The sequence below is a fragment of the Ammodytes marinus genome (genome assembly GCF_949987685.1).
Source record: "Ammodytes marinus genome assembly, chromosome: 13".
NCBI classification, from domain to species: Eukaryota; Metazoa; Chordata; class Actinopteri; order Uranoscopiformes; family Ammodytidae; genus Ammodytes; species Ammodytes marinus.
In genome coordinates this window covers 23,353,447-23,375,427 of record NC_137217.1, presented here as the reverse complement: position 1 = coordinate 23,375,427, position 21,981 = coordinate 23,353,447, and the positions used below count along the sequence as shown (strand labels likewise).

Here is a 21,981-nt window from a genome sequence, read left to right as displayed (position 1 = left end):
TTTGGGATGGGATTGTGCAATATTAAACAGATCAAGTCACATTGTCAAGCCTCATTTTACAGTGAGCAGACTGGTTACTTTCCCCTATCAAAAAGTAAGGGCCAAAATACTTCCTTTCAAACTGCGTTTAGGTCCATGTCCATCATTTACTGACATCTCCAAGCACTTTTAGATTGGTTCTGTAGCCTAAACTCAGCCTTAAAGACCTACTTCACCGGTTGGAATATGAAGGTGTATTGAATTGGGAGATCCTATTTAGAATAAATGTGCAAAAAAAAAATGTAATCAGATCACCCTAGCCTGAGAAAAGGCAGAAAGAGTGTTTTATGGTCTCACTGTCTACCCTACATTTTCCTTACTGTGACATCACAGTAAGGGCTAGGATTAACAGGACAGCTGGGCCAATAAGATTTAGGAAAGACTGTGGGACGAAAAACCTCATTCATTATATTATAATAGTTATTTTATAATGATAGAATGCTGGTTCCCTATGGGTGAAGTATTCCTTTAATTGCATGCAGTGGCACATCTATGCATAATGGACATCTGGCTGATCACTGCAGCAGCAGCTTGCAGGAGACCAGTTGACTCCAAGTCATCAATGGAGGGCTCAGAACCACATGGATGAGAATGGTTGCAGACACTTTGTCCAGGCATCGAAACCCAAGGATGGACACCAACTAGGCTATGTTTTTGGTTGTGAAGTCAAGGAAAGCCAGTTTGTCAGGAAGTCTATATTCAGGTGCAGTCTTTTGCTGGTGTCAACCCCTTTGGCTGAACCTTTCCTTGGAAGTCCCTCAACAATGAAGTCTTTTTGTTGCTTGGCTGCGTGGAGGTAGTTTCAAGTTGCACCGGACAATAACTTTGTACTAGTAAAATGGAAATATAAGCGTGGATGGAGTCTTTGGAGAGTGGGAGGTGCTATGATGAGGGGTGTGTGGTGTAATTGAAGGCGAACACCCGTGACTGTGGTTAGGAGATGGTGACCCTAAAGGACAGGCAAAGGGTATACATTACATACTGTGATTTTAGTGACATGATTTTGCTTGCGTTTCAACTTGTCTATGGCTACACGTTCTTACCATTTTCAGTTAAGTTGCTCCCATGGGGTGAGACAGACACACAGTGTTGATCTTGAACTTTTATCTGGTTGGAGCCTCTTCCTCGTAACACGTCCGCTATCTACAAAAGATGTGCATGCTGTTACAACCTTGTTTACATGACCTGGTGATGTTGACTGTGATCTAAAATGCCCTGACTCTTGAGTCAACATTAGGCTATACTATTGGTGAAGAAAACATTGCACCATTCAGGTCTAACCTCTAGAGGGAAGAATACACACATTTACTCTCCATTTCTGTCTACAAATACTTATTACTGTCCTAACCGGAGCTGAATCATGTAGATTTTGCAATTGTTTACATCTGTTCTGACGTAACTGACGTAAGTAGCAAATGGTTGATTTTCCATCATCAAATTACAGTGTTTTGACAGTCAACAGGATTTTATGGACTTTTTCTTGTCCTCTTAACACTATCTGGCTTTCATGAAGCAGCAACCACAAGAAAAACTACAATTTACAAGTAAGAACAGAATTTTAGCCAGGTCTGTTTTATTTTGCATATTTAGTTTTTCTGCCATCCCCTCGCTCACTTTCTTGTTCTTGGCCACCATCACCGGGGTGTCGTTATGGTAGTTCTTGAGGCTGCTGTCAGCTCCACTCTTCAGCAGCAGGCGCACTGTGTCCACCTGACCTCGGCCACAGGCGCTGTGCAGGGCTGTGTTCCCACTGTATGACTGGAGGTTGACATCACAGCCACTCTGTATGAGAGACACAGCAGGAGTTGACAAATATGTGATTCATAAAGAAAGCCAGTAGACACAGTTCAGCATGGAAAGTGAAACAAAAGACAGAACCATGGAGAGGGTGAGTGCAGTGATCAGATGGGAAAGATGGAGAAGAGAAAATGCTTTTAAAGGATTAAAAGTAACTTTGCCCTTGCTCAAGCATAGTCAACACCCCTCCCCCTGTCCTCCCTTCCCACACACCCTCATTACATTACCTCAATGAGGAAGTGGATCATGTCTGTGTTATTGCTCTCCACCGCGTGCATGAGAGGACTCTGACCACTTTTGATGTCCTGATTGGAAACAAAACAAAAAAGCATCATGGGAAAGTCAGAGGCTGCAGAGATGGTAAATGTAAAAATTGTAATGTTGTGAAACTTAGTCAGTGCTGAGTTAGCGCGCAACACAGGGACTGACCATAGCATTGATGTCAGCTCCTTCATCCAGCAGCATTCTGGCCAATGATTTGCGGTCACGCAGCACAGCCAGATGCAGAGGGCTCAAACCTGAGAGCATGCAGGGACAAGGCAGAACCTGAGTTTATAGAGTGACCAAATGCAGACGCATGCAATGGAGGCATACAATATTCGAAACTCGAGGTGAATGCATTTACATATTTCTGCATGAACCTGCTTGTAAATATATAACCTCTACAATTAGTTTAAAGTAGACATATACGCATTATACAGCACAATTATATGTGCCATTACAACCGTCAAACCTGTTAAACATAAAAGCATTGTTCGCCCTTTCTCTTAGTTTTTCCTGGGCTGGGCATGAATCCTCTAAATACTGTATACAATACAACTCCATAAAAATATACCATTAAAATGTTGGTAAGTATACACTTCATTTGTCACTTTATATTGCCTAAATACCAACCCAGCTCCACTCATATAATATATTCTATAAAGAGGCACATATATATTTTGGGGGCTTTTTCCAGTAGACTTGTTACTTTCTTTCACATCAAACATGTCTCCTGTGCTGTGACATGACAGGCATACTGTGGAGATGTGGCATATACATAAGACCACAGAGGAAGGACACATTCTCCTGTCCTCCCACACACACTCACAACAACCAAACCAAGCCCCTAACAAGGATACACATTTCTCATATCCCCCGTCAAACTATTATGCACACATACTAGTAAGGTAGTCTAGGTTCTCATTATTTTTAGTATATAACATTGTAGCAATAACTACTAAATTGTCTGGTTACAATGTATATGGTTGCATGCATTTTTTTTACTATTTCACTAATTGTAGTGTAAATGAATCTTGTAAAAGTATCTGCAATACCTGGATGTAAAAACTGTAACTGGGTCCCGATAACACATAAAAAGGGCAGCAATTGGTGCGAAAACGTTTTTTATGTCAGCGATGCCCAGCCAAAGTCTTTTTATAATATCCATGACCTTGTGTCAGTCACTTATCATGCATTCATTATATTCATCACTGGGAAATAACCAGAGGAGGAAATGCTTACCAACAATCACAAGGCTTTTGTTCAAATGAAATAACTTAATGAGTCAGCCTTGATATTTTCTTTGCCAAGAACATTCTCAGTACAATACATACCCAGGCAAGGAGCACAACTCACCCTCATAGTTTCTGATCTCCAGGCACGTTGAGGATGCCGAGCGAGACAGCACAACGAACAGGCTGTCATGCTGGTCGTATTCGCAGCAGAGGTGGAGCGCCGTTTGGCCGTTACGGTCCAAGGCAGCAGGGTCAGCCCCCGCGCTCAACAAAGCTTCCACCATGTTGGCCTGCTGGGTTATCACTGCCAGATGAAGGGGTGTCTGGAGGAGGGCGGGGGGGAGGGGGGGGGGGGTGAAATGACAGGTCAGACAAACCACTGTGATCCTCTTAACATCCAAAGGCAATGCATCGTCTCTTTACTATAGTTTTAATTTTTCCACACTGCAGCGCAACACTTTAGAGAGCATTAACCCCCCCCCCACCACGACCACCACCACCACCGTCCCCTCACCCCCCACTAATGCTGAACAAAACGCCCACTCTCTACTACACTCAAAGACCACATCCCTATCTCTTAAAATCTGAGATAAATAGATGACTTGCTCTGAATAGATTCCAATGTTTCGAAACAAGCATCTATCTTAGTGTCAGTGTTGTAACTAAAAATATGATCCAACAGTGGAAATCCCTCTACTTTCAGGAATATACGTGTTTTGCTTTCTGGTGGAGAGTTAAAAGAGAAGATTGATACCCCCTAATGTCTGTGTGATGAATATGAAGCAAGAGCCAGGAGAAAGTTGTTAGATTATTACAAAGGCTGAATAATGATCTCCATAAGTAATGAATAGCACGCAGCAAAAGTGACAGGGTATCCATTTACAAACAGCATATCCTTATAAGCGAGGTTAAGGAGGAAGAGCGTTATTATTTCTAGTAAAGGCTTCCTTTCATCTCTAACCTGTTCTACAGGTTAAAGGTCACAATAGAACAAATGCCTGTAAGGATGGGACTACACCTTGAATAAATAAACAGGGAACTACATATGGTAAGATTATCGTTATTACATGAGATACATATGGGCACAGCCATTACGTGCCTTTTCCCACTTATACACATACACACACACACACACACACACACACACACACACACACAATAACAAAATTCACAATCGACAATCAAATCAAAGTGGCTGACTGTCAAAGGAGAGACCTTTGCACCATGTACCGCAGAGCAAACAACCCTAGCATGATGTGATTAATCCGGTTTGTGAGAGACAAACAGTCGCAAGGACGGAAAAAACTTAAATTACACACGGTTCACCAGGTGTCTGCCTGGAAGAGTCTGGTAAATACTGAATGAAATCATCTTAAGCAATCTAGGATGTTCCTTTGGGTGAGGTCAGCATGTATCATCCTGTTAATAAGTATGTCAACTCTGACCAGGGAGGGCATAGACAACATGCTGTATGAATTAAGCAATGCAATAATTCAGTCAAAAGGGGAAGTCCTCTTAACCTGGACTTTTTATCCTCTGTTAAAATTACACAACAAACGCAGCAATCGTGAAAAGATATTTCCAAAAGTTTCACTTTTGCTGAATTATTACTGTGTGTTTGCGCATGTGTGTGTGTGTGTGTGTGTGTGTGTGTGTGTGTGTGTGTGCAATGGGGGGTAGGGAGGGTTGTTCCAGTAATGGTTGTAAAAAAGGAGTGTATGGGAGAGCGTCTTTGTGGAATTCCTCCAGTGTCAATGCCAGTGTTTCTCCCTTCAGCCCGTTTCTCTGTATCCTGTGACTCACCAGGGGATCTAAAACACCCTCAAAAGTGCACACTGACACACAAACACACACACACACACACACACACACACTATAACATTTATCTAATCATATTCCCCTGTAAAATGTATGTTCTTTGAACCTCCAAATATCAGAATTCACCATAGAACAAGCATTGTGAAAAGCAGCCATACTATTAATTGGACCCCAACGCAGCACTTTTGAAAACTCAAACTTTGGAAATGACCTTCGACACTGAGGCCTAGTAAGGCCTTCAAAATGCACCTCTCACAGTTGGCAGAGTCTGGCTCTGTCTTCCTGTAAAGGATTTGAGAGTGACTAAAACATAAATCCAGCAAAGATAAGAGGAAAAGCGAGGCGGGGAGAAGGGGGGAGAGACGGAGGAATGAGGAAGAAACGGAAGCAGCAGAGGGGAGTCCAAGGGAAAGACAGGATAACAAGGGAAAATCCCTTCTTTTCCCCCTGGGTCTGTCCTCGCACTGTTGCATTCCTGGAAAATGAGCGGATCAACATAAAGGAGGTGAAAAGATGAGAGGAGGTTTCTGAGCATGGAGAAGGGCCCGCGGCTGTAGGCAGTGCCAAACACAAAGAAAGGAGGAGGAAGGCCGTTCGTCTCGCACTGAACACTGCAGGGTAAAGCCAGTCCCCGTTGCATAAATAAACATCACACGCTCTTACGTCAGAGTTGTTGACAGTTATACTGATAGCGTCACTAAGTTCATCAGTTATGGTTAGGAACCCAACATTCTCTTAAGATAAATGCAGTGAGAGATATGAAAAAAGGGACGTCAGTGTGAGAGCGAGACAGATAGAGAGACACCACACGCTAGAAAAAAAAGAAAGAGAGAGACACGCGCAGGAAGGGAAAGTCCCTCTAAACTACCCTCTGAAGCACAAGGTATGTTGAGAAACAGGAGGGGGGGGGGGGGGGAGTCATGTGACTTCTCGGAACAAGGATACTAAAGCAGACACAGTCACACAGATGTGTCCCTCATGCACACAAACTCAAAGTAAAGAATGCAAACTGTATATACGTGTTATATGAATTTAAATGAATCTGACCATTTATAGTTGTGTTTTTAAAGAAGAATTGTTACAGATTCTCTGCTCACTGCATAGCTAGTGGATGTCTTTAATCTAAAGCACATGACCATTAGTGTTAGTGTGGGTGGCCCTTGGGGATTCAGTACCCAAACCCCACAAGTGTCAGTGCCACTCACTACCCCATGAGCTGTGGCAAGAGAAACAAAAAGTACACTACGATAACGTGCGTGCGTGTTTGTGTAGCCACACTGATAGCATGCATGACCATTGTGGGAGTATCAAACAGCTGTCTCTAACATAATGGTGGTTCAGGAGGAAGGCAAATCAAGCACTGACACTTGCACTATTGTTCAGTTACGGTACAGATAGTAACACTCTGTCGAAAAGTTCCATATGCAAAACCACATAAACTCAGGATTTGTCATCAATAATGGAAAAGCTGTATTTTATTGTTTCTTTGTCTCTGGGAAGTTGGCCAGTAACCAGAAACATTTTTTTTCAGGTCCGTCTGGTTTACATGATGTTTTAAGAAGCAAAAGTTCCCTGTCCTTAACTTGTTAAGTATATTTTTTTTAATGCCTGGTATTTTGTCAAAACCACACAATCTACTAGGCAAATGACTGTGACGGGACCTGTGCCTGAAAATCTCCCTTTTTGGTAAAAAAAAATGCAATAATGCATATGGCATAATATGTGTGAGCGTGTGAAAATGAAAATGTGTGTCGCGTGCATGCACTTTCATACACAGGATATCACAAACCTAACCTGACAAGCCTCAGCGATGAGGAAAGACAACAACCGGTGATAGCACCAGCGTTATTTCTGGTAAGTGAGCCCTTGGTGTCCTGTGTGGTGTGAAACCCCAACCTTGAGAACCAAAGCTCTGCACAGCCCAGGTGCTTTCACTGTTGACAGATCAAAGTGACTAAGCTGGCAGAATGCAGAGCAGGGGGGGGGGGGCTGTGGAAGTGTTGGCTAATGGCCAGTGGTTGGGACAGCCCGGGATTGGGAAACACTGAATGACAATTTTGTGTACACATTCCATTGAAGTACACTGTAGCTTATCATTTAAATTGACCCTAATATGCTGAGAGTGAACAGGATTTTTTCCATACCAAGGACTAGTCACCTCTGTATTTGGGTCCACTTGAACATTAATATAGGCTACATTATCTGGGAATAGCTAAAGTTGCCATGTATAAAGTGGCAGAAAAAGCTTAATATGTGCCTGGGATACAAGTGAAAACTGAAACATTTGCAATTTACATCACATCATTATTCAGCTTTCACAGTTAAGGCCAAGACATGAGATATGATTGCAGGGTTCATGAGAGTTCACAGGAGTCACACTTTTTGCTCAGCTTAAAGCTCACATATTATGCACTTTGCTGTCAATTTTATATGGTCTAAGTAGTCCCTAATACTTATTTTTTTAGATGTTTGCTGAAAAACCCGTTCAGATCATTTATTGTAGCAAGCCTCTATACCCTGATTGTCCTCTGGTCTCAGGATGACCTATATTTGTGCGATCTGGCTGGCCCCTCCCACCTCTCTGCCGGGCTTTCTTTATATGTCCATGGGGCTCTCCCACCGTCTCTGCCGTGCTCTCGCGATACTAGAGAGACACTGCGTGACTGCGAACACAGTGTTTACCCGGAGCTAAGCCGGGTAACCATGATTAAAACCAGTGAAAACAGTAGCTTCAAAGTTTGATTTCTACATGAATATCTTCCCACCCTTTGTCATGTTAAAAACGAGGCATTATTAGACTGCAAGGGGAAAGCTAAGTTAGTGTATTAGGAGCAAAACTTGGTGCTACAACCGAAGCTACATGGGCGCTAACGCTAAAAATAAGACTCAGACGATTTAAACCAGTGAAAACAGTAGCTTCAAAGTGTGATTTCTACAGGAATATCTTCCCATCCTTTGTCATGTTAAAAACGAGTCATTTTCAGACTGCTGTGGGGAATATAAACAGCGTGTTATGAACAAAAGCTGGTTGCTTGTCCCAAAGCTAATAGCTATACACCAGTCAGGCAAAACTACCAATAAAAACTATTATTTTAGTTTCACCGTTTAAAAAAAAGCACAGGTAGTTTCCTATCCGTTGTGTTATTAAAAACGAGGCATAGACTGCTGTGGTTAAGATAAATTAGTAGAGTATGAGCAAAAGCATTCTGTGTTGGTGTATGTAACATTCAGGCTGTACTATGGGCATCTTGTCGCTTAGCGGGGAAAGCAACATGGCTGTCGCTCGGAAAATTTTCCAGAGGATCTCGGGGCCGTGGACCATCGGCGTCGGCAGACCCTTTTCACCGGGGCACGTGCCCCGTTGTGGATCTGCGGTGCCTGGGTATGCCTGGGGCACTGATTTTTTAATTAATTAATTTCTCCTTGATATCGACTTTTTGAACCTGTCCAGCACAGCGTCAGCGACCATTCACTCCGGCCGGCGTGAAGTGAAGTAAACAGTAACGGCCTCCACACACATCCTGCGTCTACCTCTGGAGCGCGTTGCGTTACCTTACTGCTGCCTCTCTCGGACTTTTCTCGGACACATGCAACGTCTCAGCAGCAGCGCTGCTTCTAAAAGCCCTGTCTTTCTACATAGAGTTTTCATAGATAATTCCCATTAAAAATGTCATCTATGATGCATATGATTTATATTGAGTCTGGACAGTAATCCGTTCGCCCCATTGCCATTTTTTTAATTTTTTTTTGCCATATTTTCGCTTGTTGGAAGTTTTATTTTGAAGGGGACACACCAGGAAATGGTGAAACTACAGCGAAAGCTGCCAGTATGAAGTCAATATGACTCTCAGCAGAGTATTTCAAAAATCACTTTACTGCTTTATACGGGAGAGAGAGAGGGGGGTGTGGTCGGGGAAGAAGAAGGCCGTAGACACAGATCAACGGAAAACTGTTGCGCTCATCATGATCTTTTTTATTTCTTCACTATATTGGATCTCTATATGTGTCATTTATCCAAAAATGAAATGCCAGAACTAATTGAAAATTAGGTTTTAAATCCCTCGGATTTTGACTAGAGTGAATGCTGCTGGTATGACTGTCAGCAGAGTATTTCTCTATCAGTTAAAGGCCTACTTCACCGGTTTGAATATGAAGGTGTATTGAATTCTGAGATCCTATGTAGTATAAATGTGCAATTTTTTTTTAAATCCGTTCATCCTAGCCTGAGAAAAGGCAGAAAGAGTGTTTTTTAACCCTATATTTCTCTTTCTCGTGACATCACAGAAAGAGAAATATAGGGTTAAAAAAAACGTACTTTTTAAATATTAATATTAGGATGAACCGATTTCAATTTTTTTCGCACATTTATACTACATAGGATCTCAGAATTCAACACACCTTCATATTCAAACCGGTGAAGTAGGCCTTTAAAGCACAGAGACGCGAGAGAGACGCGCTGCTCTCAGAAAATAAATAGGCGAGCCTCCTGAGGTGAAGGGGAGCGTCGCTGCAGACGTGCCTCCGACACGCCTGCAGTGCGCAGTGCGTCTGAGGTTGGATGTGTGCTCGCTCTACATTGATTTCTGTGACAAAAAGTCAGACGCAGACGCGAGGTAGACGCGCAGTAGAGGTAGGATGTGTGTGGGGGCCGTAAGCGTTACATTTTTATCCTCTGGAAGCATAGAATGTCTAACAGCTGCAGTTGTGAAAGGACATTCAGCGTACTGAGACGCCTTCACACTTGGTTGAGGAGCACAATGGGGCAAGATAGGCTTCATCATCTTGCCATCATGTCGGTTGAGCGAGGAGAACTCTCCAAATTAAGCCAGTCACAATTGATCGACAGCTTCGCAAAAATGAAGCAGAGGCGCTACCGTTTACTGTTAAAAAAATGAACAGCTCCCCTATCTTTCTGGCCATGATATACACACCTCATAGGATCATCACCATCACACCATCATAGGATGGTCTGAAATAGAAATGATAAACACAGACATGTATGTATGTAGAGGTGTTTTTTTGTTTTTCCTTTTACAGTTGCACATTTCAAGTTTTCAGTTTTCAAGTTCATGTTTGCTGACAGATATTTAATGAAGATACGCTTTATGATAATAAATAAGTGCTATAAAATATTTGCTCGCGTGCTTGCATTAATTATCTGTGCCCATGCTTTTTTTAAATAAATAATTGCCCAAAAATTTTTTAGCTCGCGCGCTTCGCGCGCTCGCATTTTTTTTTGGTGCCCTATTGTGCCCCTGTATGGTATTGGGTGAGCTGACGCCCCTGCCGTGGACCAATAAGAAATGGGGGGTGGGGTTATCATAGACTACTGCTAATGTGGGGGGGAAGCGTGGACATATAAAGAAAATATGGGGATGTGGCTGTGCAGTTTATGACGTCATAAACCGCGAGAATTCTGAACGGAGTATATTGGGGGGGAGGGGTGGGGGTTTCAGAACGGGGGAGAGTGAGAAAAGGAGAGATTGTTATCTTTTCTTTGATATTTTGGCAGTCTCTAGGCACACAGTGGACCCATGGATATGTTGGAACACATTTAAAAAGTGCATTTAGCACAATATGTGACCTTTAATGATCTTGGCTCTCTCCTCTCAATTTCACAACATGGTAAATGTAAGATGCAAACGCCTGAAAAAAAAATCCCTCCCTGTAGGGAAACTGAGCACTAGAACAGCACGTTCAAAATAAAAGCAGAATGCTGGAAAACACACCTAGTCCTTCCCGGCAAGTGAATGGCTTTGGCTTGTGGCTGCTACAGGTGGAGAAACCAGGAAGGGTGAATTCCACAGCCTAACCAATGACTGTAAGAGTAAGCGATAAAACGCTGCAAGCAAGGAGGAAACCAAGGCACTTCCTCTTTCATTCTTCTCCATGTTACTGTTATCAGAAGGGTGAGGCGGGGGAATGTTTATAATGTGTGTTGGAGCACAAGTCCCCAATCGTATGTGTTATGTAATAGAACTGAGACATTATAAAAATAAGAGTCAAACTAATCATTAGAATTCTGCATTTAGAGAAGTAATGATAGCAGCTACTATGTGTGCGAGCATGTACTTTTGAAGGTGGAGTCACCTATTCTGAATAACGATTGTTGTCAAAATCAATTTTTGTCAAAGTCAGTGAATATCTCCTCACGATCCGCTACCTGTCCGTACTGTGTGTGTGCTTAAAAAAATCCAATGTGAAATATTTGTTTACGTTCCCTTTGTAAACATTCCAATATACAGAGCCTAGGCTTAACACACAGTATTGACAGGTAGCGAATCGTGAGGAGATATTCACTTATTTTGACAACAAGCGTTCTCCAGAATCACTGACCCCATGCAAGGTGTGTATTTAGAATGAATTTGATTTACCTGGCGGAGGTTGTTGTAGATATCGAGGCTCCTGCGAGCCCGCAGCAGCAGTTCTATCAGTTTGCAGACAATGGCCAACTCCCCCTGCACCACAGCTATATGGAGCGCTCTGTAATGAACACAATAAAACAATTCAAACAAATGAGGTATTTCACACAGGTAAAAGACAAATGTTGCACAAGATAACTCCATTTCAAATGGTATTTAACTGTGTCACAGGTTTGACTGACGTACAGGAAAGGACTGATAGTGACAGATAAGAATATGTAAAATGTTTTTGAAGTGCAATAATTTCCACATGACGTGGCATTTCATTTCAGCACTATTTGGCGGCAGTATGAGTTTGAGCTGCAGGCTGGACGGGAGTTTTTGATCACAATGTATGCACGTGCATTGCAAAGCCCAGTGCCCTACAAATCAGTATGCTACATGGGCCCAATAAGTAAAAGAGCATTAAGTAAAAGGGTAAAACGACAGGTCCTGATTTTTGGCAGGTCATGTGCTGGGCTATTGCTGGGCCTTGCATGGTAACTGTAACTTATGTTGTTGTTGTTTTGTACTTAGATCGTTTTCATATCAATGACTTACAAAGTTCATTAATGAGCTTTTGATGTGCTAGTAGACAGATGTTGATACCTTCAGACATAACCAATATATGTCTTAAGCAGCAATCAAAATAATCCTTTAAATAAATGTCATCCATATCACTCATCAGAAATCACACATTCTTTTCATGGCCTTTTAACATATTGTGTGAAGAACCATAGTTTTTTGTGATCAGCATGTAGCTAATTACTTGGTCACTTGATCTAAATGATCCCAGTGGCAGTTGTATAGAGGAGCTGCACAGATGTACAAGCATGACTCACACTGGCCTTATCACATCCTTATCATGACTAAAGGGGAAACCTCTATCTGTGGTCTCTATGTGAAGCGAAAGAACACGCAGGACAAAGTTTAGGACAGGGAAATGAAGCAATCTAATCGGGGGAAGGGCTTATTAAAAGAATAGTATAGTTTTTTTAACATGTTTCTTTTTCATTCTGTCAGAAGCATGGACAGAAGAAGCTACTTCTAGTAGGAGCCAGACTGGTTTTATGTCACTTCCTGTTGTCTGTAACAATGGCCGCATTCTTTATCATGCTCTGTGTGCTGTGAAATCCAGCCATTGGGCTGTATGGTTTCTGACAGGGGCTTTCTGTAGGTTCACTAAGTCAGCTTCATCCCGTTAATAAGTCATAAGCAGACGTACAGTACAATTGTGTGTCAGGAAACAAGGACGATTCTTGAGAAGTTAGAAGCACCCCTTTAGAGAATTTGAGGTCAGAATAAGCTCTTACAAAAATGACAAAAGCTCTAGCATCACTTCCTCTCATTGATGTTTCCCACTGACGTAGAGTCATTAATGACAGTAATTTCCTGCCTGAAAAAAATTATGGTTTTAAGACCTCTTTGATCTATCTATCCATCCATCCATCCATCCATCCATCCATCCATCCATCCATCTATCTATCTATCTATCTATCTATCTATCTATCTATCTATCTATCTATCTATCTATCTATCTATCTATCTATCTATCTATCTATCTATCTATCTATCTATCTATCTATCTATCTATCTATCCATCCATCCATCCATCACATAATCACATTACTGTATTTGTGTCTTCCAACCACATACAGTACAAACCAAACATCTTATATAATCACTATATTCACAGTTCAAACATTCATATTATTTGACTCCTCGATGAAGGCAAGTATGGACACCATAAGGCCTGTGGTCTGACTGTGCTGAAGCATAAGAATGTGTCAACCTTAATGCTGTGGTATATAATTAAAAGATTGTTTAAAAACCGCCAAAGAAAACAATTTCAATTCATTGCTACAATTATTTGTGCATGTCTACAGACTTGCACCATTCTTGCACATGCATGAGCAAGCATCAACAACAGCATGAGTTAAAAATAAAAAAATTTAGGTTAATTTTAAATTCATGTGCAAGATGCAGGTTGGAACAGCAACTGCATCGGAGCGAACAGCAGAAAAAAAGCAGAACTGTATGTTAGAACAGCAGTATATAAACGGGGTGGGTCCTTCCTCAGCTGGTCCCTGTTCCTGTAACTGAGTTCAGCACAATGAACAAATCTCCATCAATAATTTGAATGTATTCATCAGATTTACTGTATATGCAATCAGCTACCCGCCATTTGCCTTAAAAAGCCCCTGCGGTGCCTAAGCAATAAATCCTACAGCGATTAGAGATTATGTGACCGATCACAATATTTGATAGTATATCCATAGGCTCTTTGGGTATGACTTGTCTCGTATTTTGTTATCGTGAGCCCTGCGGAAAACGTTTGACGCTCACATTCTCTCATAAAGAGAAAGCCAAATGCCCCTTTGTACTTTAGCTTTTCAGTGTGAGCAACTAATGAATCGGAGCTCCTCCCTGTAAGCATATAGAGCTGTACTACGTTATCTTTACCTTTAAAGTTACCTTCTTATAAGCCTTAAAATGACTCTCCCTTCACTATCACCCTAGACTTATATTTTATATCTGCATCCATCTCTCTCTTTTTCTCTTAAGATGAAACTGTAATGTTTCTAGTTCCTGGAAGTTGGGCAGACCACAGCCCCAGATAACCCCAAGCACAGCGGCACTGACGCAGGCAGGAGTCCCGAGTGTGTGTGTGTGTGTGTGTGTGTGTGTGTGTGTGTGTGTGTGTGTGTGTGTGTGTGTGTGTGTGTGTGTGTGTGTGTGTGTGTGTGTGTGTTTGTTGTGTGTGTGTTCGAGAGAGAAACAAGAAAGAGGCTACGAGAAAAACGAGAGAGACAAGGACGCATTATTGTGCGGTCTATTTGTCGCAGGCCAACTGAATGATCACACAAAATCCTTACACATCCTGTGGTCTGCGGACCAGCTGTGCACTGAGGTGATGTGTGTGAATAGTAAACAAAAGAGTAGGGGAAACACACCACTGACCGGTTAACAAGAAACGATGGCTCACACTCCAATGTGCTTGTCACAAAGAAGGTGTTCACTGGGTAAAATCTGTCAAAGCAAATCTGGATGTGCAGCTAGAGTTCTTGAGCGGGTGAGTGTGTGCTGCCCCTTGAAGCTCTTCCATGAAAGGGACTATGTGTGCAGCAGTTGAGCTCAATGCTTGGTACATTAGATTAGTCCACTGAAATACCAGGTCGGCAACATGAAAAAAGGTGTGCTTGAGAAATGTAGTTCAAAGAACAGTACAGACAATCCCATAGTTAGCACTGAGTCGTGTCAACTGTCTCATACCACCGTTGAGCGCTGTGGGACGATTGTGAAAGAGCTTGGAGGAGGACACGTCACAACAAATGGATGAATTATGATGACATTTTGCACCGATATCAATGGTGTCCAGAGGATGAAACCTAATGACTGTCACTTTGGTGACCCACTGACCTTTGTTCTAGTGCCACCATGAGGGTGGCATTTGTGGTTTGGAGTGAAATGTCTCAATGATTATTGAATAGATTGCCATGAAATTTACTACACGGATTGATGTCATCCATAGGATGCTTTTTAATTAATTTAAGGACTTACTGAATTATCATCATGGCAAAATATTTTAGTTGGGGGTAAAAGCTAGAACAATTGGCCTGAACTTGTGTCAATTTGGAAATAATGCTTACACAGCAAAGATTAGCTGCTCAACTTCTGCATGTTAGCATTCTTATTGGAGCATGTTGCCATGTTGGCGTAAGCATTTACTTTTAAACACCACTGGGCCTGTGTGTACCTTCACAGACATGCTGTAGTTTGAGACTTCTAGTCTATTTTTTTTTACATAAGTTGAATGTTTACATCTATGTTTGTTTAGAATATTTTGCTATGAAGAAAAGGAAAGAAAAAGATTAAGGTTTGCAAGACAGTGACTCAGTAAAGGTGTTTACGTGACAGTTTGAATAATCGGAGTCCTGACAAACTCTGCATGCATTAGTGTCAATGTGCAGATAAATGCACTGACTAACTGGAAGCCTGTGAGCATTCATAGGAGCTGTAAGAAAATTGGCACATCTGCACATCAGCACACATACAAATGATAGTGTGGATGAGCCGGTGACACATAACACAGAAGTGGAGAGAAGAGAGAGAGATAAAGCTGATAGAGAGAAAGCGGTAAATGAGGAAGTGAGGAGCGGATGTTTGGGTTTTTCGAGCTCATTCATTTAAAAAAAAACAGAGAAGAAAAGAGAGAGACAGAAACACCTGAGAAAACCACAATCATGTTGAAAAACGCACTGGTTTTCCCGAAACTAGGGGCTCTGAGGTGCTGAGAACCGAGGATTGACGTAAGAGCAGGCAGCACACGCTCGCCATCACTCACAACACACAGATAGCATCAAGACGACAGGGGGTCTGAGAAATGCTGCTTTCTGCAGAATTCACACAAAGTTTCAAACAACCACAAAGCAACAAGTAGGTACTACACAAGCAGGCCAAGGTCTGAACTTCCCTACCAAGGGGCTATTGAATGTGAAAGGCCTTCGCGCCGCAGCCTTGTTGCATTCAGTCACTGCTAAAAAGATAATGTTGTCTGTCAACGCATTATTGCAATGACAAGTAAAATGAAAAAATTGTTATAGGGCAACAAGGTTAATGAAGTGTGTGTGTGTGTGTGTATGTGTGTGTGTGTGTGTGTGTGTGTGTGTGTGCGTGTGCGTGTGTGTGTGCATGTGTGTGTGTGTGTGTGTGTGTGTGTGTGTGTGTGTGTGTGTGTGTGTGTGTGTCTGCGTGTGTGTGTGTGTGCATGCGTGTGTGTGTGTGTGTACACACACGACTTCTTATGTTAATATAAAAATAGAAAGCTGGAAATGGAAATACTTTTAATCATGACTATTCTGAAAGTCAACATACATTGATTTTTCTTAATACTTCTCTAATATCTGTTACAGTAATAGCAGACACGTGATTGAAATTCTCTGAAGCAGATGCGGGACAGTAAGCAGCTGAGACATGTCACGGGACTTATGGCTCTGTTTAATGTTGGTCATCACGAGTTTGTTTTCGAGTGGATGTAAATGATGCTTTTTGAAACCGCAACATCAAAGTGCCATTTAGTTATTTGACATGCTGTGTTTTCAGTCACATGACTGTGTGTGTGTGTGTGTGTGTGTGTGTGTGTGTGTGTGTGTGTGTGTGTGTAGGGGTTCTCGTATCAGTTTGACATTTCAGTTAGTGTGTGGGTGGATGTTGAACCTCTCGACAAAGTAAAGTAACCATGCGTTAAAGTTTATTATTTGCATTCATGTGGTCTCGAGAATCGCCTTGAGTACAGTTTTCTTAATCCCAACCGCCTGTCCTAAAATTTAGAGACTATTCGACCTAAAATGATAACTTGTTCAACGCATGCGCTCTACGAAAAACACACAGGGCCTTTTTAATCAAGCAGCTCAGCCTCAAGTGATATAGTTTCCATGTTAGTGTGTTACAAATTCTCCATTGCCACTTATTTCTGAAACCAGTTTTCATTAAGAATTTAGTTGGATACAAGGGGGGCCGCTGACTGTACCTGTTCTGTACAATATGCAAAACCAGGTGAGTCACAGAGATTGTAACAAATAAACTGAGATGATAAGACATGTCGTAAACCACATCCAAGTTGTATAACGCCAAAGGTTTTGTTTATGAGGTCAGACCTTTACTTGTTGAGACAAGTGTTGTGTATAGGTCCAGCCCACAGAATCACTTGTATTGACTTGTTATTCATGTGGCCACTTCAGTTTCATTATTCATACACAACGACAACAGTTTCACCTGAGATGCAGACTGTAGACATTTTGACATGTCACCGTAGGAAAAGCTAAAGTGTAAGAAATAAAGTAATTGACGGCTGAAGCGCTGGCCCACTGCAACACTGTCACAGCTTACTGGGACATTTGGATTTTCTACTCCTCCAGAGACAGACATACCAGATCTATGAATCATCCGAAACACACAGATTATGCTGGGAATCATAAAGCTAGCATGCTTTACAGAACATTTGGGGCTAAAATATTGATATTTTACATTATCTGCAGCTGGAGGTTAAGATATGTTCAAATGATGTCCTGCTATTCCCACATGCGTCTTGAATGATAGTTAAAAAATATATTTTCAATTACTTCTTGCTACTATAGGGCACATCAAAACATATACAGGTGTATTTTCAGTCTTAAAATAGAGAGAGAGAGAGAGTATGACCTTTTAGAATGAAGAAAACTATTAAAAAATACAATATGCAATCATTTTAGACCTTAAAATGGTTCATTCTATGAAGGATTTAACGTTTGTATAAGATTATATTTTTGCAAGTTTTCCACTGACGGGTCATTACTTCCGAGAAGTTGGCAATGTTATGCATATTAAACTAAAGCTATTAACTATTAATCTCAGACTCAGTATGCACAGTGGATGACTAGTTAAACATAGTGTTGATGTCTACAGATGAAGATGTGAGCTTGGTCTGATTAATATAAACACAATGACACATTGCATTATTATACATAGTCTGCTGGAAATCACATGAATGTCTATACGTATATGACCCAACTAAAATGATTATGAAAAATGCATGAGGTGGATAATGAATCGTAGTAATATTTAAGTATAGGCATCAGTGACTTGGATATGAGATGGATGGATGGATGGATGGATGGATGGATGGATGTACATACGTGTCTCCATCTTCATCTTGATGAGTAGCCAGAGCGATACCGGCCAGCAGGTTTTCGGCTTGGTGGGCCAGAGGGTGGTTTGGCGTTGGAAAAGGAGGCAAATAGTACACTGTGTAGGGATCTGAGCAGGTAAAAATACAGAGAAGGTGGAAGGCAGAGAGGAGGAAGAAAAAGAAGAAAATTATACTGAATGGCTCTCTTTACAAACGAATCATTTGTAGTATAAGGAAGTGTTCAGCTGTGCATGTAGGCCTGTTTGTGTGTGTGTGTGTGTGTGTGTGTGTGTGGGTGTGTGTGTGTGCGCATCGTATTCGGTTACGAGTTGACCCAGTAAGTTATTTTGTCAGTGCATGATGATGAGACTGACTGTAGAGGAATTGCTGCAGACATGCTGACTTAGCATTTCCTCATTGACTCAGCAGTAGTCTATCTGCTGCATTAACTGTGTATTTTCTGTGACACAGAGTGACCAAAACATTGAAAAAGTATGGAGGTGTGCTGTGTTGTGCGCTGCAACTTTTTTGTAACTCAAAGGTAATAAAATTATAATAACAACAACAACAACGATAATAATAATAATAATTCAAAGCAATGCAGGTTGTGCCATTCTGTCTTTGAAACGGCTAAATTGTGTCTATTACTCTAGAAGTTACAGATCCTGTATGCTCATATCACAACCAGCCTAATTATTTTAGCCATTCAAAATATTTGTCCCCAGGAGATCTTTGTAGAAATCCATCAAAATTCTGAAGTCTAATAAAGAGCACATAATAGTAGGCTATAGGTTACAGGGATTAAAGAACAAGCAAGAATAACTGCATTGTAGGCTCCTGAATAGACTGAACATTGGTCATTACCGTAATCAAACGGGTGCAAAAAGCGTATGGGATATCCATCTGGGCTCTGTCTTGCATCTTCAACCCGCCTGATGTTCACTGGTGCTGCACCGACCCTGCTTTCATCCGTGGCTCTCTCCAAACGTTCGGTCAAACTTTTCCGAGTGCCAGTGAAGTCCGTGTCTAACGCAGAGGAACAGCGGTCTGCGCTTTCTGCTGGAGCCGGGGAGTGCCTTTGGGTCTCCGGTTCGAAAGCGATCGGGCGCTTCCTAAAGGGAAGCCTGAGGGAAGACTGGTCCCCTGGTCGTTTGCGAGAAGCCCCGGTCTCTGAGCCCGATGCGCCTCTGTCTGCGGGGCAGTGTATTTCCAAACTGTCTGTTCCTGTGCACGCAGGGGACGCAGGTGAGCCGCCTGTCACCCGGGCGTCACCTTTGCAGTCCGGACTCCTCGACCCGGCGCTCCCACGGTCCCGGCTGGTGGTGCGCAGATCCAGCGGCGTCGTGGCGACCGAAGGGTGGTCACCGTTCATGGTCGTGTTCCTCGGCATCAACCGGGGGAGAGGCGCTCGGGATATGAAGACGTTCCAGGTGTTTGTGTGTCTTTGTGTGTGTGTGTATGTGTGCGTGCGCGCCCGTGGAGTCAGCTTCTCGAGTTTCACTGACAGTAAATGGGAGCAGTCCATCTAAAGTGGCCAGTAGTGCGCAATTCCCATCCCCATGAAATCAAATCAACAGCGATCAAATCATTAGGCTACTCTGTTTCCTTTTGTGTCACTGGTGTGCTTTCAGATAAGCGTTGAAATTAATTGACTCGGAAAGCAAATGTGTTTTCAAAGAAGAGCCAATAGAAGTTTGATGCAGGCTTGATGATGATGTGTAGCCTATCCTTGCGGTCCTCTGATAACAACAGCAGGTACAGCTCATCTGCTTTGATGAATGAGAGAGGCACTCGCTGAGGGTGCTTTTCTTTCAAACCGAAACAAAGCGATATCACTTGAGGGCAGATCACATTGAGTGCTGGCGTGAAAGAGAAAACACACTGCGTTGAATTCACAATAATTTCTGCATTTCCGACTTTTCTGACATCTGTCTGTTTTGCATGCAAGTTCAAAACATCGAACAGCCTGCTGAATTTCTCTAGAAGTTCAGAGAGGAAAGACGGATCGATGCTTTTGTCGGTTTTGGTTGCTTTGGACACTTCTGTGCAAACTGTGACAGCAGTTCATACAACTTTTGGACTACACCTGGGCTTTTAATGCATATCTAATTGTTTATGTCTGGATATGCTCAGTTTCTCTTTTATTTGAATTGTTCAGTCATGTTAATACACGCTTCTTGAGAACATTTGGACTTATTAAGTTTGTCAAACAGACTTTGCTATTTCCAAACTTGCATACAGCATGAATAGAATGGCTAAAGTGACAAACTCAGTTCAAAGTAACAATATGAGTGTACAGGCTTTTGCAGGTGAAGCATCCAATAGCATTAAGTGGCCCCTTATTGTAAAACGTGAAGACTGACTTTAACAACATGCAATGTGCAGATTTGATATATTTTTAGTTTAAATCTGCCCTATTACCAGATTTATGGCACGGTTGTGGTTTTAATGTCAGATGTACAGTATGTAAAACAGTTAAAGGTAAACACCCTTTTTGAACTATTCTGAGTCATGGACTTTTTAATATGTTTGATGTTCCAGTGCTTCAGGTCAACAGACAGAGGCTAATGTGAGTTTTTATCACCTCAGTCCATAAAGTTACAGGATGTCTAACTGGCTACATCAGAGAACAGACAATATTGTCCCAGTTATGGTCACTTACAGTTGAGTGTACTCTTCTGCTACAAAATAACAGATGGCAATAACATTTTGGACTCACAGAGTCACAAATGAGAATTCATTCATTTCTGCACAACATAACATTGTAAAGTAATCCTAAAAGGACTGTCAACTCAGGACAGTGATACAGGCTGCAGACTGAGAGCTGAGCTTCCCTGAAGGAGGAATAGGAGGATAAAGGAAGAATTCAGATGGAAGATGCCCATACAGACTGACTGATAGGTCCGTTGATGCTGCTCAGTTTGTGGCAAGATAACCTTGTTCACAAAAAAACTTGTGCAAATCATAAATGTGCATGCCCAAGCATGCACACACATGCACACACACACACACACACACACACACACACACACACACACACACACACACACACACACACACACACACACACACACACACACACACACACACACACACACACACACACACACACACACTCAAACCTTCCTCTCCTTGTCTTAACTCTTATCCTACTCCACCCTCAGACCAGGCTCTGATTACCAGGGTCAATTTGGGACTTTCCTTTTTCCACTGAAGTGTGGCACTGCCAACAGAAAGTCAAGCTTGGTGTCTAAAGTCCCTAAAAGACCATGACACTAAAACATGCTGTGCAGCTGTCAAAGCAGGCACTCAACCATTATGGTCTCCTCCTCTTATGGCTAGGGTTGGGCACCGAAACCCGGTACCAGTATGGCACCGGTGCCGACGTAAGCGGTAGTAACCAGACCGAATAAGAATGAAAGTTTCGGTGCCTCATTTCGGTGCCGCCGTCCATGGGTGCCGCCTTTCTTTATATGTCCATGGGTGCCGCCCCCTGCTGTAGTCACGTTTGTATTTTGACAGACTGATCGCTCTTTATGTCATGATCGATGAAGCATGTCCGCTCGCGGATGCTGTTCTGTGAACACCGCAAGGAGCATTTCTCACCGGGCTGTGAGTGACGAGAACGAGCCCGACCGTCTCGAGGAGCGCGCGCACGAGTGCTCAACACTCGCTCACGTTCGCAGTTTCACAGACTGATCGCTCTTTATGTCAGACTATTGTTGAACGTCAATGCAATGCATTTCTTTTTGCAAATGACACG

The 21,981-nt window shown here is 42.3% G+C and overlaps 1 protein-coding gene across 1 annotated transcript; it reads right to left on the bottom strand.

Moving 5' to 3' along the window:
- Positions 1-406: 406 nt before the first annotated feature.
- On the bottom strand, positions 407-19,608 carry bcl3 (BCL3 transcription coactivator; the record flags this gene model as incomplete). The annotated part of the gene is made up of 9 exons (XM_080039077.1): positions 407-988; positions 1,083-1,182; positions 1,654-1,821; positions 2,064-2,141; positions 2,266-2,354; positions 3,454-3,655; positions 11,525-11,633; positions 18,226-18,346; positions 19,083-19,608. 9 exons carry the CDS (start codon positions 19,606-19,608, stop codon positions 870-872), a joined length of 1,512 nt encoding a protein of 503 aa, XP_079895203.1. The 3' UTR covers positions 407-869.
- Positions 19,609-21,981: the final 2,373 nt, after the last annotated feature.